At 43.0% G+C, this 15800-nt stretch overlaps 1 protein-coding gene across 1 annotated transcript in view; it reads right to left on the bottom strand.

Annotated features, from left to right (window-relative positions):
* scgn (secretagogin, EF-hand calcium binding protein) overlaps positions 1-1506 on the bottom strand; it is a 58998-nt gene extending 57492 nt beyond the window's left edge. Inside the window, exon 1 of the mRNA XM_043719098.1 lies at positions 1197-1506. Within this exon, the coding sequence (XP_043575033.1) occupies positions 1197-1467 (271 nt within the window). The 5' untranslated portion in view covers positions 1468-1506. The remainder of the gene's footprint in view (positions 1-1196) is intronic.
* Between the last annotated feature and the right edge of the window lie 14294 nt (positions 1507-15800).

Below are 15800 nucleotides of genomic sequence, written 5' to 3'. Positions count from 1 at the left end.
CTGGTCAATGGTAACCCCAAGGATGTTGATGGTTAGGGATTCAGTGATGATAACACCATTGAATGCCTAGGAGTGACGGTTATATTGCCTGTTATTGGAGATGGTCATTGTCTAGCATATGTGTGGTGCGAATGTTACTACTTGTCAGCCTAAGCCTGAATATTGTCCAGGTCTTACATCACTTGCGCATGGTCTGCTTCGGTTCACCAATGGTTCGAAACCCGCCTTTGCAGACGGTGGTATTTGAATTCAGTAAAAACAAAAGAACGCCCCCGGAACATTAATGGAGTTTCTAGAAAAACAGTCTAGCAGTAATCCTACCATTGCCTCCCTCTTTGTAATTTCTCCACAAGAAACAAATGGTGAAATCTGTGATTATGGATCAAGGAATTGACAGCAATTCTAATTCCTGCCCCTTGTACAAACTCTTCACAGGATCTCTCAAGAGAAACATTTAAAGGTGGCAAAATTGAAGGTTTCACCTGGCCTGTCTCAATCATTAACAAAATAAAAATCGAAAGCTCCAGGCCGATGCAGCTGCTAAGGAAATAACATAAACATAATAAAATAAATAAATGCAAGGGTGGGGTCTGTTCAAACAATAAACTATGCAAGAAAAAGGAACGCTGATGGTTTAAGAACCAGAGTAACTACGGAAGTGAATTATTGCTACAAGTCTCAGGCTGCAATGGAATAAATAGTTGACTTCACTCATACAGAATGAATCATACAGAATGAAAAAAATGAAGCATTGTACCAACGTAATGTCGAGAACAGAACACAACTTAAGGGACAATCAAACCCCCACATAAAGAAATGTGGCAAAATGTACTGTACACTTTGGGTTCTGAGGAAGGGTCACTGGACCCGAAAAGTTAACTCTGACTTCTCTCCACAGATGCTGCCAGACCTGCTGAGCTTTTCCAGCCACTTCTCTTTTTGCGCTGTGCACGCACCTGATTTATGTACATTTCGTTCAAACTAATTTGCTTCGTCCTTTCAGATCTACTGAATATTTCATGTCTCAATTTGATCGCAAAAGTTTCCGAAATACACTAGAGGGAAAATCATTTCTACTTTACAGACAGATTAAGATTTTCAAATATAATCTCCCCTTCGTGTCCACGTACAGATAACAGGAACTTAAGTATCTCACCATTTAGCAGTAAAAGTGGTAAAATTAATGTTTAAATTACCATCAGCGTCAAATCTTTGCCAAATCTGAAGGAAACCGACAGCATCCAGATTGTGGAAGCCCGGGCTGTCCATGGTGCTGCCGAGTGAGGGAAAAAAAGTTTCGAATTGCTGGCGAGCTTCTGTGCCGCAGTTATCAGGAGAGATCCAGAATTCGGGAATGGGCAATGGTCCTTTCTCACCGCCAGGAGAAAGGCAACTCCACTGAAATACAACGCTCACCCTCCCCACCGAGTCCCCCAGGGAGCTCTGACAAGCTCCGGCTCCTCCCATCTCGGCATCCTATTGATCAGCTTCCAATGCACTCACTTGTTAAGGTCATGGGGAGAAATCTGCATTGAAAGGCTGTTTGGAATAATAACACCACCCCAGCACAGAAAGTAGTATCCCTGCGAGATATATCTCTTTTTATTTGCACAAGAAACTAAACCGTCGAACAGCAATGACCCAGAACTCGAAAGGCATGTGGGGGAGAGAAAACACAATTCTGGGCAATATTCTAAAAGGTTTCATACAACTGGCATTTGTGAGATGAATGAAGGGAACATTGCATGTTTTTTCTGCTATACAACAATCATTTTCCACGGTCGAACAGAAGCCGCTGGTGTAGCTAACAGTCTCTGCTCATTTCCTGACATCGCTCCCGCCTAACTGGAATTGACAGGCCTGCACTCTCTGTCTATCATAATGTTTCCAGAGAGCTTAACAAGTGACCTAACCCAGTCACAAATAATAATAAAGACTGGGCTCAATTTAGTGCCCCCTGGTGGCGAGTTTAAAGGTGGGGATATTTAATCCCATCGTACCTGAGGGCAACTGTGGGCCCACCTTGCAGTTCCCTCTCCACACTGAAGGTTTGCCAGTTATGACCACGCTTAACTGAACTGTTTATTGAAGTCTTGAGAGGTGACTCCAACTTGAGGTGCTGTCATGGTCTCCCACCTATATCAGCAGCACCTATCTGAGCTGTAACGGGCCCTCCCACTAACTGTGCTCCACACACTGTACATAACCAAATTGCCTGTTGATTGGCAACCTCCAGGAAGGGTATTCAAGTGGGCAGGACTTGGATACCACTGGATTCTGGAATCATGTTTGGTCCCAATATCCAACAATCTCCTAAATTGGCAAGCCCCCATCGGGCCCAATCATTCCCACAATCAAAAGGATTTAGATTAGATTCCCTACAGTATGGAAACAGGCCTGGGGAGGGAAATCCCCAAAGGTGACATTGGGTCAGGATCTCAAGATTATCCAGTGGTCTTTCAAGTTGCACTCAGGCAGCATTATCAACAAACAGCATTCCCCCACTCCCCGAATTAAGTTGTTCTTTAATTTGCCATGCTAACTTTCACAGCCAGTCAACAGATCCATACTGTTCCTACATCTCATCAGATTGGAGGATGTGAGTGCTCAGTGGGAAGCCATTGTTGACTGATTCTGACCCACTAGTACAGCATAAAGACTGAAATCAGCAAGATGAAACAAGGAACTGTAGATGCTGGAGATCTGAAACAAAAAAAGACAGTACCGGAGACCGGGCACCGTCTGTGGACAGAAAAACAGAGTTAATGATTTGAATCCAGTGACCCTCATCAGAACTGAAAACAGTTGGGAAAAGGTGGTATTTATGCTGACGACAGGGTAAGGGGGTCAGCTGAAGCAGTTTACCAAAACCTCCACTCTATCTATAAAAATGACCCCAAGCTTCCAGTTGCCTGCCTCTTCAATACACCACTGTGTTGCCATGCCAACATGCGCGTCTCAGGCCTGTTGTAGTGCTCTACCAATGCTCAACACAAACTGGAGGAACAATACCTCATCTTCTGCCAAGGTACCTTTGTGCCGACAGGATTGAATATTGGATTTAAAATTTCAGCATGTGAACATTTCCCTTCATGTTCATTATCTATCCCCACACCCCCAGGTCCTGTACCAACGTACCAACGTATTTTCAACTATTCAGTTCCCATTATCACCTGTCCCTTTGTCTGCCTCCTTTTTTCCTCAGTCTCTCTGGGCACTATCGCTATCTAGGTGACTTGCTTCTCCCCCTTTCCCAACTGCTTTCTGTTCTGACAAAGAGTCACTGGACTTGGAACTTTAGTTTTGTTTTACTTCAACCAGATGCTTCCAGATCTGCTGAGTTCCTCCACCTCTTTGTTTTCTTTCTCTGAGATCAGGGAACTTGTGCTTACCTGCAGTGAAAGGCAGTACTGATAGGAGTAGTTGTTTTAGCTTGAATTCACCACTTCTTCTGAGAATAGTATCTTTATTGCTTAGTTTCTTACCTGTGAAACTGAAACTACATTAAGGGAACCCCAGAGTGGTTCATGGATATAGGCTTTAATTCGAAACTTTTGCCCACAGGCTACATGCCTAACATTGGATGTTTATTGTATGCATTAAGATTATTACAATTGTATTGAGAAACCTAAGAATAGAATACGCTGCATAGAGACAAGTTAAATTTTTTTGCTCTTTCTGCAATTTAAGCCAAAATGTTATATGTATTTTTACAAGTCTTAAAAAAATCATATGTTTTGAAAGTAAAATGTAAGTCTTCCCTGCAGTGTCGGAGCTATCAATACTACAGTAGCTTGGATCTCCAAAGAGCAGCAGCAGACTGATCCAGTCCAGAAGCCTGCAACAGAAGTAACACCACCATCAAAAGTAGCAGCTTTCTCCAAAACCACGTGAAACCTCACAGCTTAGAGGAGTTGGATATAGAGATGCATTTGAAGGAGGTGATATGCTCAACATAGATTCAGATCAAAACCAAGGATCTGCTTCCTCAACAAATCTAAACAACATATCTCCGACGGCTCAGGCTCGCAGGCAGCTATACAAACATCTGTAGCCTTTAGGAGGTTGATACCTGCCCAAGAGCAGCAGGTGCACAGGCACTGCCCTGGCTGTCCAGGTGATCACAGCACTCAACTTCTTCATCTCCAGGTCCTTTTGGGGGAGCTGCTGAGGACATCTGTGGATCTTACAGTCTGCAGCTCATAATTGTGTCACTCAGATTTATTAATCTCTTGTTTGTCAAAGCCACCAACTATATTCACTTTGACAGGAATGAAACGAGTCAAATCAGATTGCTGTCTGCTTTGTTTTACTGGCAGGATTTGTAATTGAGCCGGTGTTTGATCATACTCATATGCAACCAAAAGTCATTCAGATCTGTGATGTATGTATTAATAGGGTTATAGATTAACTCTTTATTAAGGATTTCCATTACTTTAATGTGCAGCTTGTCTGTGATCACAAGAACACTGTGCATGTTTGTGTTGGGTGTCCAGAGAGATGCCGTGACCCATTCATTATTCTGTATCCACTAGATATCCCTATTTAAAAGAAGATGCGAATGATGCTGAAACTGTGCAATCATTGGTTAACAGCTCCACTTAATAAGAATACAGTTTTTAAATCACCTAAGTTCATATTGCAATTATGACTTTTAAGAACTATTTCTGTACCTGATAGAGGCAAGATAACACACTGAACAGATATAATCCTTGCTGTAACAATGGAATCCTTTCCCTCTCAAAATTGTAATACTCAATATTACCAGCTGTAAGGCCGATGGGAAAAATAATATGTTTTAGTTCTACTGCTCCATCTTTACTCAAGTTAATTCAATTTTATATTTATGCAGGATTGCATTGTGAACTAATATTCCAATTATGAAATGCATAGTGGGCACTGAGCCAGCTGAAACTCAGACGTCACATACAGTCTTGAATCAAATTTGTTGCTCTTTAACTTGATTGGATCAAATTTCAAATCCATAAATCAGCCAATCCTGTAACACAGCTCACAGAACACCAGTCAACATGTGGTAAATAACAGATTTAATGCTCAAATGTTATGTAGATAAATGGAATAGTATAAATTACATGAACAAAATTGACTTCACCTGACAATGAGATTGTGATGTTTTTGAAACATCTCTAACAATGCTCTTTTCCAGATCTTTCTGTATTGAGGGACCCTAGTCTGAATTTGAAGATATTGCCAATGTTATATCTCTCACCATCTATAAACTACAGATTTCAGCAAATATTTGGGCCCACAAGTTACAGACTGGTTTTATAATCGAGAGAAAGAGAGCAATAGCTGTTCAAAGAGTGTGCCACCTGTTTATACATTTTGCTGCAATCTATACTTACGTGTCAATGAAGACTCACTATAGTTTAAAATGAGCATGGAATAAAACCATTCAAAGCAATTACATTTTTCTTCAATCAATAAGTAAAACACATCATGGTAGTCTTCAATTCAAACTTGTTTATTTATTGCATTTTCACTACATTTACCAACAGTATTTTAAAATATATATTTACAGGTGATTGGTATTACTGGAAACGTCAACATGTATTACCCAACCTCAACTATCCTTATGAAAACAATGATTGGCCATGTCTGGAAAAGAGAGTTGAGTACTCACCATATATGTAGAGTGCATTGTAGTGTAAAGAATGGGGTTTTGCAAAAATCTACCAGAGTTAGATCAATAATCACTTCCAGGTTGACGGAAATCTTCTTAATTTATATTAAGATTAGATTAGATTACTTACAGTGTGGAAACAGGCCCTTTGGCCCAACAAGTCCACACCGCCCCGCCGAAGCGCAACCCACCCAGACCCCTACATTTACCCCTTACCTAACACTACGGGCAATTAGCATGGCCAATTCACCTTACCTGCACATCTTTGGACTGTGGGAGGAAACCGGAGCACCCGGAGGAAACCCACGCAGACACGGGGAGAATGTGCAAACTCCACACAGTCAGTCGCCTGAGGCGGGAATTGAACCCGGGTCTCTGGCGCTGTGAGGCAGCAGTGCTAACCACTGTGCCACCGTGCCGCCCACTACTGTGCCACCGTGCCGCCCACAAAGCCACAAGTTACCCAAAAAAGACCTCTAAATATTATTCAAAAGTGGAACCGGACAAGAAATCAAAGGTATCGGATTTGAAGTTGCAGAAAAATGAAAGAAGAGAGATACCTTCCTCAGTCAGAATGGCGTGTGGAATGGAGGAAAACCTGTAGATGGTATTCCCATGAGTCTGATGCCATTGTTTTCTATGTGGTAGAGGACACAGGTTGGGGAAGTGCTGCAAGGAAACCTTAGTGAATTACTGTAGTAGTTGGTACAGACGCAGCCAGACATACACCAGTAGATGTCTTATGATCTTTCTGTTCAGAGATGTTATTAGACACTGACATATTTCCACAGAGGTTGATATCCCATTACTAACTCACCCGTTATTTACACTGATCCCTCAGAGCTGGCTGTCAGAGTGAACAGGATGTCTGATACTTCTGTTCTTATCTGTTAGCCAGGGCTCCCTGTTTGGACAAGATTAACGGCCCCAGTCAGGGAACTCATATTCTGAGGTCCACCTAGCTGCCCTCATTACAATCACTGCCATCCTTTTCCCCCTGTCAGTCTGAGGACATAAGTCAGTTCCTTTTTTGTGGCTCCTCCTGGGGAAGGGTCAGGTTCCTCCAACTCTGCCACTGAACAGGCAGTGTGTAACGTACAGTCGCTTGCCTCTTGCACCTGGAGCTTCTCAGAAGAAAGTCATTCTCTTCTTCAGACAGCAAAGGCATTGACATCCACCATGTCCATCTCAGATTCCTACGTATCTTCAACGCTTGACTGAGAGGGAGAACTCACAGGTTCCAGAAGATTCAGAAAGGCAGTTAAAGGGCCAGGCAAGTGTTGCTCCTGCACTGTTTGTGAGTTTGCAGCTTTCATGTGGTCCATGTGCTTGTTCAGGGCTGCTGACCTCACGTTAACCATTCCTCTTTCCCATGCAGGGCCAATCCTATGGTTCCTACAACAAACCTCATCCCCTGAAGTTAACTGCTTCTCTTGCTTAGCGGAATCTTGTGTCTGGCATGGGCATTCCTGATGCCGTTTCACCCACCCCTCAGGTTCGGGAAGATCAGATTTAACCTGGTGCGGAATCTTCTTCCCATTAGCAACTCTGCTGGAGCTATCCCTGTAGCTGCACGAGGGAGAGGTCCTACAATCAAATAGGAACCAGGACAGTTTGGTAACTAGTGAAGCTGGGGACTGTTTCTTTAAGCCTGCCTTCAACGTTTGGACTGCGCTTTCTGCCTCACCATTGGATGACGGGTGGTATGGACATCTCCTTATTTGTCAAATACTATTTGACTTGAGGAAGTATTCAAAATTCCCTGCAGTTAAACGACTGCCTATTATCTGTGACCAATCCTTCCGGGACTCCATGTTTTGCAAAAGATGTGAGCTGTTTTTCTATTGTCATCCCCTTGTTTGATGAATGAACTCTATGCATGTCCAGCCATCTTGAGTGGGCATCCACATGATTAAGGACATTATGCTAAGGAAAGGACCTTCATAGTTGACATGTAACCAAATCCAGGGTTTATCCAGCCATTCCCATTAATGTGGGGGAGCTTCTGGCAGTAATTGTTGTCCTTGTTGGCACTCTGGGTTCTGCCCCACCAACGCGGCTATGTCTGCATCTAATCCTGGTCACCAGGCATAACCTTTCACCAACATGTTCATTTTAGAAACCTCTGGATGACCCTAATGAAGATCTGCCAAAGGAGGCGACCTTTGCTCGGGACCAGATCTCCTGTGATCTGGTCTGTCTGGTTCCAGAGAGGTGTCAATGCTGGTTGTGTCAGCCCTTTTGTTTCCAATCACCACCAACTGATTCAGTTTGGCCAGGACAGGATCTTTCTGCATCCAAAGTCTGATATTTTCAGCTGAAGTGACTGGAAGTGTGTGTTGAAGATTTGAAACCATTACACACCTTTCCAGTGGCAGTACCTTCGGTGGTATTCACTCAATGCATCTGCATTTGCTCCCAGACAGTGTCCCAACTTGTAATTATACGCACTTATTATTGGAACCCACCACTGAATTGGGCCTGAAGCTACCAAGGCACTGCCTTGTCCTCTTTAAGTAACGTAGCAGGGGTTTGTGGTCCATATTATTATAAGTTTATGTCCATAAGCATCCTTCTCTGTCCAGGCATATTTATGCTCCGCATGAGCCAAAGAACTGGATGCACACGCGATTGGATATTCCTCTCATTGGCCATCTATGAGCCGACACTACCCTGGTACCGTACAGAGAGGCATCGCATGTCAATACCAGAGCTCACTTGAGATCATAGTGTGCCATCGCCTTAGAGGATGATAGCTGTTTCTTCACTTCACTGAAAGCTATGGCCTGGTTACGCAACCATTTCCAAGGCTGACCTTTTAAGAGTAAATGCAAAAGGTGCCAGGATGGAGGTCAGGTGATGTATGAACTTTCCATAGTAATTCTGTAATAAGCCCAAGGAAAGACCTAAGCTCTGGTCCATATATGGGAGCCATATATGATGGTCCTCACCTTTTCTTCTAATGGGTGATATCTGGTCTTGTCAACACTGTAGCCCTTGGGGTGCCTAAAACACACATTTTTCCCTTCTAAGGCATATGCCTGTCTGGAAGAAACATCTAAGGACTATGTCCAAGTTCTCGAAGTGCTCCTTATTCATCTTCCCTGTTATTAGAATGTCATCCAGATAAATAGCAAGCTAGGGTAGGTCTTATATAATGTTCTCTGAAATATTGCACAGGCTGACAATACCCCAAATGGCAGTCTTATCTCCTGTACAAAATCCTAGGAGTATTCATTGTAGCATAGTTCTGGGGATTCTTTCCACATACTGGACCCAGTTTTCAAAGGCAAGATTGAACGAGTGAAGCTTCTCAAATAACGGCATGATGCCAGAAAAGCTACCCCAACACAAAGATGGTTATTGCGAGCCAATTTCCTTCAGAAGCATGCTTTTCTCCCTTCGCCTTTGAAATAACTCCACAGAGGCCAATATCCTGTCACCAAGCCACACATGGTTTATTTACACATGACAAGTCCTCGACACTGATCCAGGTCCCTCACAGAGCCAGCTCTGAGTAAACAGAACCTCTGACATTCCTGTTTAGATCTGTCAGCCAGAGGTCCTTGAGTGGACCAGATAAACAGCCCCAATCAGGGAATGCATATTCTATGGGGTCCATGTGGCTGACCTTGTTACAATCACTACACACATCTTTAGAACAGATAGGACTTCAACCTGGGAGTCCTGGTCCAGAGGTAGGGACACTATCATTGCACCACAAGGGGTCTTACACTCCCTCTTTTACTAGTGCATGTAAGTTAGATCAGTGGACTATTTTGACATGGGATGGTATTGAACCTGTTATGTATTGCTGAAGATTTATGCATGAGGAACGTAGAGAGTCTTCCATCAGGCTCCTTGTGGGGAAGCAATGAGGATCGAGGAGGTGAGTAACACACCACTGAAATCTCAGCCTCTGACCTGCTACTGGAGCCACAGTATCTATTTTGCTGATGGAAACATAGAAACCTTTGGCTTTTCTATCCTGATCCACCATTCAATATGGATAATCATCCAACTCGGCGTCTTTTTCCTGCTTTTGCCCTATAACATTTGATCCCTTTAGCCTTAAAACAATCAATGTCTTACCCTCAAGTACTTTCTGTGACAGAGGTTCTCTGGTTAAAGAACTTTCTCCTCATATTAGTCCGAAATGACCTGCCCTGTATTCTTAGACTGTGATCCCTAGTTTTGGATTCCCTGTTCAGTGCAAAAGCCCATTCTGCATTTGCCTGTCTCGTCCTGTTACAATGTTATGTATTTCAATGAGAACCCTCCTCATTTTTCTAAACTCGATTGAATATAGTCCTAACTGATCCAGTCCTCTTCATTGTCATTTCTATCCTCCCAGGAATTAGTCTGGTAAACCATTGTTGAACTCCCTCTATAGCCAGAACATCCTTCCCCAGATAAGGACCAGATAAGGTGTGCATGCTGGAATGGATAGAGATAGAGGAAGCTGATGTGCTGAAAATTTTGTCAAACATCAAGATTGACAAGTCGCCAGGCCCGGACCAGATTTGTCTTCGGCTGCTTTGGGAAACGAGAAATGCAATTGCTTCGCCACTTGCAAAGATCTTTGCATCCTCGCTCTCCACTGGAGTCGTACCTGAGGACTGGAGGGAGGCAAGAAAGGAAATAGGGAAATCCCCGGCAATTACAGACCAGTAAGTCTCACGTCTGGCGTCTGCAAGGTGTTAGAAAGGATTCTGAGTCTTAGGATTTATGACCATCTGGAAGAGCATGGCTTGATTAAATGCAGTCAACATGGCTTTGTGAGGGGCAGGTCATGCCTCACAAACTTTATCGAGTTCTTTGAGGATGTGACTAGAAAAGTTGATGAGGGTCGAGCTGTGGATGTGGTGTATATGGACTTCAGCAAGGCATTTGATAAGGTTCCCATGGTAGGCTGATTCAGAATATCAGGAGGAATGGGATACAGGGGAACTTAGCTGTCTGGATACAGAATTGGCTGGCCAACAGAAGACAGCGAGTTGTAGTAGAAGGAAAATATTCTGCCTGGAAGTCAATGCTGAGTGGTGTTCCACAGGGCTCTGTCCTTGGGCCTCTATTGTTTGTATGAGGGGATGAGGGGATTAAAGGAGTGACTTGGATGAGGGGATTGAAGGATGGGTCAGCAAGTTTGCAGATGACACAAAGGTTGGAGGTGTCGTTGACAGTATAGAGGGCTGTTGTAGGCTGCAGCGGGACATTGACAGGATGCAGAGATGGGCTGAGAGGTGGCAGATGGAGTTCAACCTGGATAAATGCAAGGTGATGCATTTTGGAAGGTCGAATTTGAAAGCTGAGTACAGGATTAAGGACAGGATTCTTGCCAGTATGGAGGAGCAGAGCGATCTTGGTGTGCAGATACATAGATCCCTTAACATGGCCACCCAAGTGGACAGGGTTGCTAAGAAAGCATATGGTATCTTTGGTTAGACCGTATTTGGAATACTGCATCCAGTTCTGGTCACCCTACTATAGGAAAGATGTGGATGCTTTGGAGATGGTTCAGAGGAGGTTTACCAAGATGCTGCCTGGACTGGAGGGCTTATCTTATGAAGAGAGGTTGATTGAGCTCGGACTTTTTCATTGGAGAAAAGGAGGAGGAGAGGGCTCCTAATTGAGGTATACAAGATAATGAGAAGCATAGTTAGAGTCGATAGCCAGAGACTATTTCCCAGGGCAGAAATGGCTAACACGAGGGGTCATAGTTTTAAGCTGGTTGGAGGAAAGTATAGAGGGGATGTCAGAGGTGGGTTCTTTACACAGAGAGTTGTGAGAGCATGGAATGCGTTGCTAGCAGCAGTTGTGGAAGCAAGGTCATTGGGGACATTTAAGAGACTGCTGGACATGCATATGGTCACAGAAATTTGAGGGTGCATACATGAGGATCAATGGTTGGCACAACATTGTGGGCTGAAGGGCCTGTTCTGTGCTGTATGTTCTATGTTCTATGTTCAAAGCTGCACATAATACTCCAGGTATGGCTCCAGGCATGGCCCTGTACACTCACAGCTAGACATACCTGCACCTGTACACAAATTCTCTTGCTATGAAGGCCAACATCCAATTTGCCTTCTTCTCATCTGCTGCATCTCCATGCTTACTTGCAGTGAATGGTTGAAGGGGACATCCAGTGACATTGTACCTTCCTCTTTCCTAATCTATCACCATTGAGATAACAATTCACCTTTGTGTTTTTACTACCAGATGGATAACCTCACATTTATCCACATTAGACTTGATTTAGCATGCATTTGCTCAATCACTCAACTTGTCTAAATCATACTGAATTTTCCTCACAGCTCATGCTACAACCCAGCTTTGTGTCTTCTGCAAACTTGACGATATTATATTTAGTTTCCTTATCAAAATCATTGCTGTGTCTTGTTAATAGTTACATGTTGCTACTCTTAACTTCCTGTCCGCCAACCAGTTCTCAATCACTATCAGTATAATCCCATGTGCTTTATTACGAGTCATGTTTTGAGTCAAAGGTAGTCTCCAGAATGCTAGTTGCAGAGGATTCTGTGATGGTAATGTTGAATATCCTGGACAGTGGAATGGTGTGGTTTTCTCTCATTGGTGATAGTTGCCTAATACTTGTGGGGTACAACTCTTAATTGCTGCCATCAGTCTAAACCTGAATGTTCTCCAGGTCTTGCAGGTATAGAGTGCTCAGTATCTCAGAACCTGCAAATGGTGCTGAACGTTGTGTATTCATCAGCAACCATCAGATCCGACCTTATTGAATAAAGATAGTTGAGCCTAGAACACACTACCTGAGAAACTGTGCAGTGACATCCTGGGGCTGAGGCCTCATACGACCACAACTGTTTTTCCTTTCTGCAAGGTATGACTTCAATTTTGCTAATGATCCTTGATAACGCATTCGGTGAAATACTGTCTTGATATTGAGAACAATCACTGTCAAATTACCGCAGAATTTAGCACAAGAAACAAAGATTTACAGCCGAGAAGGAAGCCATTCCGCCCATTGTATCTATGCCATTGGGAAAAGCCTAAACCATCTCTTGGCCCTGAACTCTATAGTTACAGCACCTCAAGTGTATTTCAAAGTATTTTTTTTAATGTTGTGAAGTTTACTGCCTTTCAGAAGTTGAATTTTAGATTTTAACCACACACAGCAAAAAGATTCAAACATGTTCGAATATTTCTACTGATTCCTTTAATCTTCCTCTGGTTACTGATTTCTCTGCTGACCGAAGTAGGTTCCTCCTATCCATCTATCAGTTCCCTTATAATTTTATACATTTTGTACTTCATGATTCTCAAGAAAACAACTATTTCATCTTTTCTCATAGTTAAAATTGTCCATTCTTGGCAACATTCCTGTAGGTTTCCTGTGCCTTACTGGTGTTTTACACAGATTCAGCAAAACCTCAGTGTTCTTACATTCTGAGACATGACCAATAAATGAAAGCATCTGCATGTTTTTTAGCCACCTTATCTACATGTCCTGTTATCTTCAGGGATCTGTGGAGGTGTGTTCCCTTTGTTCCTCTACACTTCGATGTTATTATTTGTTGAATATTCCCTTGCATTTTTAGTCCTTCCCATATGGCGGCACGGTGGCACAGTGGTTAGCACTGCTGCCTCACAGCACCAGAGACCCGGGTTCAATTCCCGCCTCAGGCGACTGACTGTGTGGAGTTTGCACGTTCTCCCCGTGTCTGCGTGGGTTTCCTCCGGGTGCTCCGGTTTCCTCCCACAGTCCAAAGATGTGCAGGTCAGGTGAATTGGCCATGCTAAATTGCCCGTAGTGTTAGATAAGGGATAAATGTTGCGCTTCGGCGGGGTGGTGTGGACTTGTTGGGCCGAAGGGCCTGTTTCCACACTGTAAGTAATCTAATGTATTGGATCTCATTTCACTGGACTGAATTCCTTCTGTCATTTTGCAGCTCACCTAACGAGTCAATTGATGTCTTCATTTAGTCCAGTCACTATCAAGCACATGGCCAATTTTTGTATCACCAGCAAACATCTCAATTGTGTCCCCTACCTTTAGACCGGCCTCATTAATCTGTACCCACAAAAGCAAGAGATGCAGTGCTGAGGGCCCATGGAGCCCCACTGGAAACATCCTGTCATAAAAACATCTGTTCATCATAAATCTCTGCTTACTGGCACTGAACCAATTTTGGATGCAATTTGCCACCTCCCCTTGGATCCCATGATTATTTAATTTTGCTGAGTTTTTCATATCCTTGTCAAAAGCTTTGTATAAAATCTGTAGACTACATAAAATATGCTTCAGCAAACCTCGTTGCATCCTCTAAACATTTGATCACTTAATCAGACATAGTCTCCCTTTAACAAATCCTTGTTCACTGGATTTAATTAATCTGTCTTTCCAAGTGACAATTTATGCTGTCAGAATGTTAGTCAGTAATTTGCCCACTGAAGTTAGATTGCTTAGCATGTTATTACTTAGTCTATCCTTCCTTCTCTTTTTAAACAGCTGCATAATGTTTACAATCCTCCAGCTGTCTTGTGCCACCTGTAGCTAAGAGGAGATTGGAAAATGATGGTCCGAACCTTTCTAGATGTTACCAATTTCATATTAAAAGCTATAACATTTCCTCCCTCACTGTATTAGTATTCCATCCAATATTTTACATTCATCCTCAACTGTAATAACTATGTTGTTTCTGCTTTTGTGAAGAGATTCTAAAAGTATCCATTAAGAACCATACTCGTATCCTCTGCCTCCACATCCAAGCCGTTTCCTTAATCGCTCATTGACCTTTCTCTTCCCCATGTTTTCATCTTACGCTTTATCAATTTATAAAACCTCTTTGAGTTTTGCTTGTTTTACTTGAAAATATATTTTCATTTGCTCTTTACGTTCTGAATTTCCTATTTGATTTTATCACTGTACTTCCAATACTCATCTAGACTTTACAAAGTGTTGAGTGTTTGAGCTATGTTTTCTCTTGTGTTGCCTCATCTTATTCTGTATGATCTTTGCTATGTGGGTGGGCCAGTGAGCAGTGGAGAACAGAGGTATGAGGTTTGAGAGTCCCACTCTTTTCCTTTACTGGAATATTTTTGTTCTGAATGCTGTCTCCTCTTGAATGTCTCCCACCACTTTAATACTGGTGGACTTCAACTAACTGCTACCAGTCCAATTTTGTTAAATTACATCTCAGCTTAGAAAAATTAGCCTTTCCTCCAAGTTACAAAAAAGCTTTTGATATATTTTTATCCTTTTACATAGCATACTGTAAACTTAACTGAATTGTGGTCACTGTCATTAAAATACTCCCACACTGACATCCTCCTACCCATCCAGCTTTATTCCCTAAAGTAAAGTCTAGAACTGTCCCAGCTTCTGACACACTGGCCAAAAAAATCTTCGGAATGCATTTCAAGAATTCTGTATGCTCTATACTTTTACATTGATTTGATCCCTATTAATGTTAGGGTAGTTGAATTCCTATACTATGACTATTCCATTTTGTTCAGATTTTGCCTGTATCTTGGGGTAGCATGGAGGTCAGTAGTTAGCACTACGGCCTCACAGCACCGGGGACCAGGGTTCGATTTCACTCTCTGGCGACTGTCTGTGTTCAGTTTGCACATTCTCCCATGTTTATATGGGTTTCCTCCGGGTGCTTTGATTCCCTCCCACAGTCCAAAGATGTGGGGATTAGGTGAATTGGCCATGCTAAATTACGCCATAGTGTCCAGGGAAATGCAGGGTTACAGAGATAGGGTAGGGGGATGGTCCTGGGTAGGATGCTCTTCACAGGGTCAGTGTGGACTCATTGGGCCAAATGGCCTGTTTCCACACTGTAGGGATTCAATGATGGTTCATCTTGGGAGTGCAACCTGAAACAAGTACAGGCATCATGGTTGGCTGAACCTACAGGGGAGGGGTGACAACAAAGATTCAAAGAGCAATAGCAATAGCAGAATTGTTTGTTATGGAATACAGAAACAGATAGACAGTTCTACTGCCAACATGAATCCAGGATAGTATGCTGTCCACCTCGGTGCTCAGGTCACAGATGTAATTGAACAGTACGAGTGAATCCTCAGCAGGGAGGGTGAACTGCAGCAATCCTGGACCACATCAGTGTGGGGTCGTTCTGCTATAACGCGATAGTTGTGTTCCTCTGCA

This window comes from Chiloscyllium plagiosum, chromosome 29, assembly GCF_004010195.1.
Source record: "Chiloscyllium plagiosum isolate BGI_BamShark_2017 chromosome 29, ASM401019v2, whole genome shotgun sequence".
NCBI classification, from domain to species: domain Eukaryota; kingdom Metazoa; phylum Chordata; class Chondrichthyes; order Orectolobiformes; family Hemiscylliidae; genus Chiloscyllium; species Chiloscyllium plagiosum.
The sequence above is the reverse complement of the archived record's forward strand: the minus strand, read 5'-3'. Positions and strand labels throughout refer to the sequence as shown.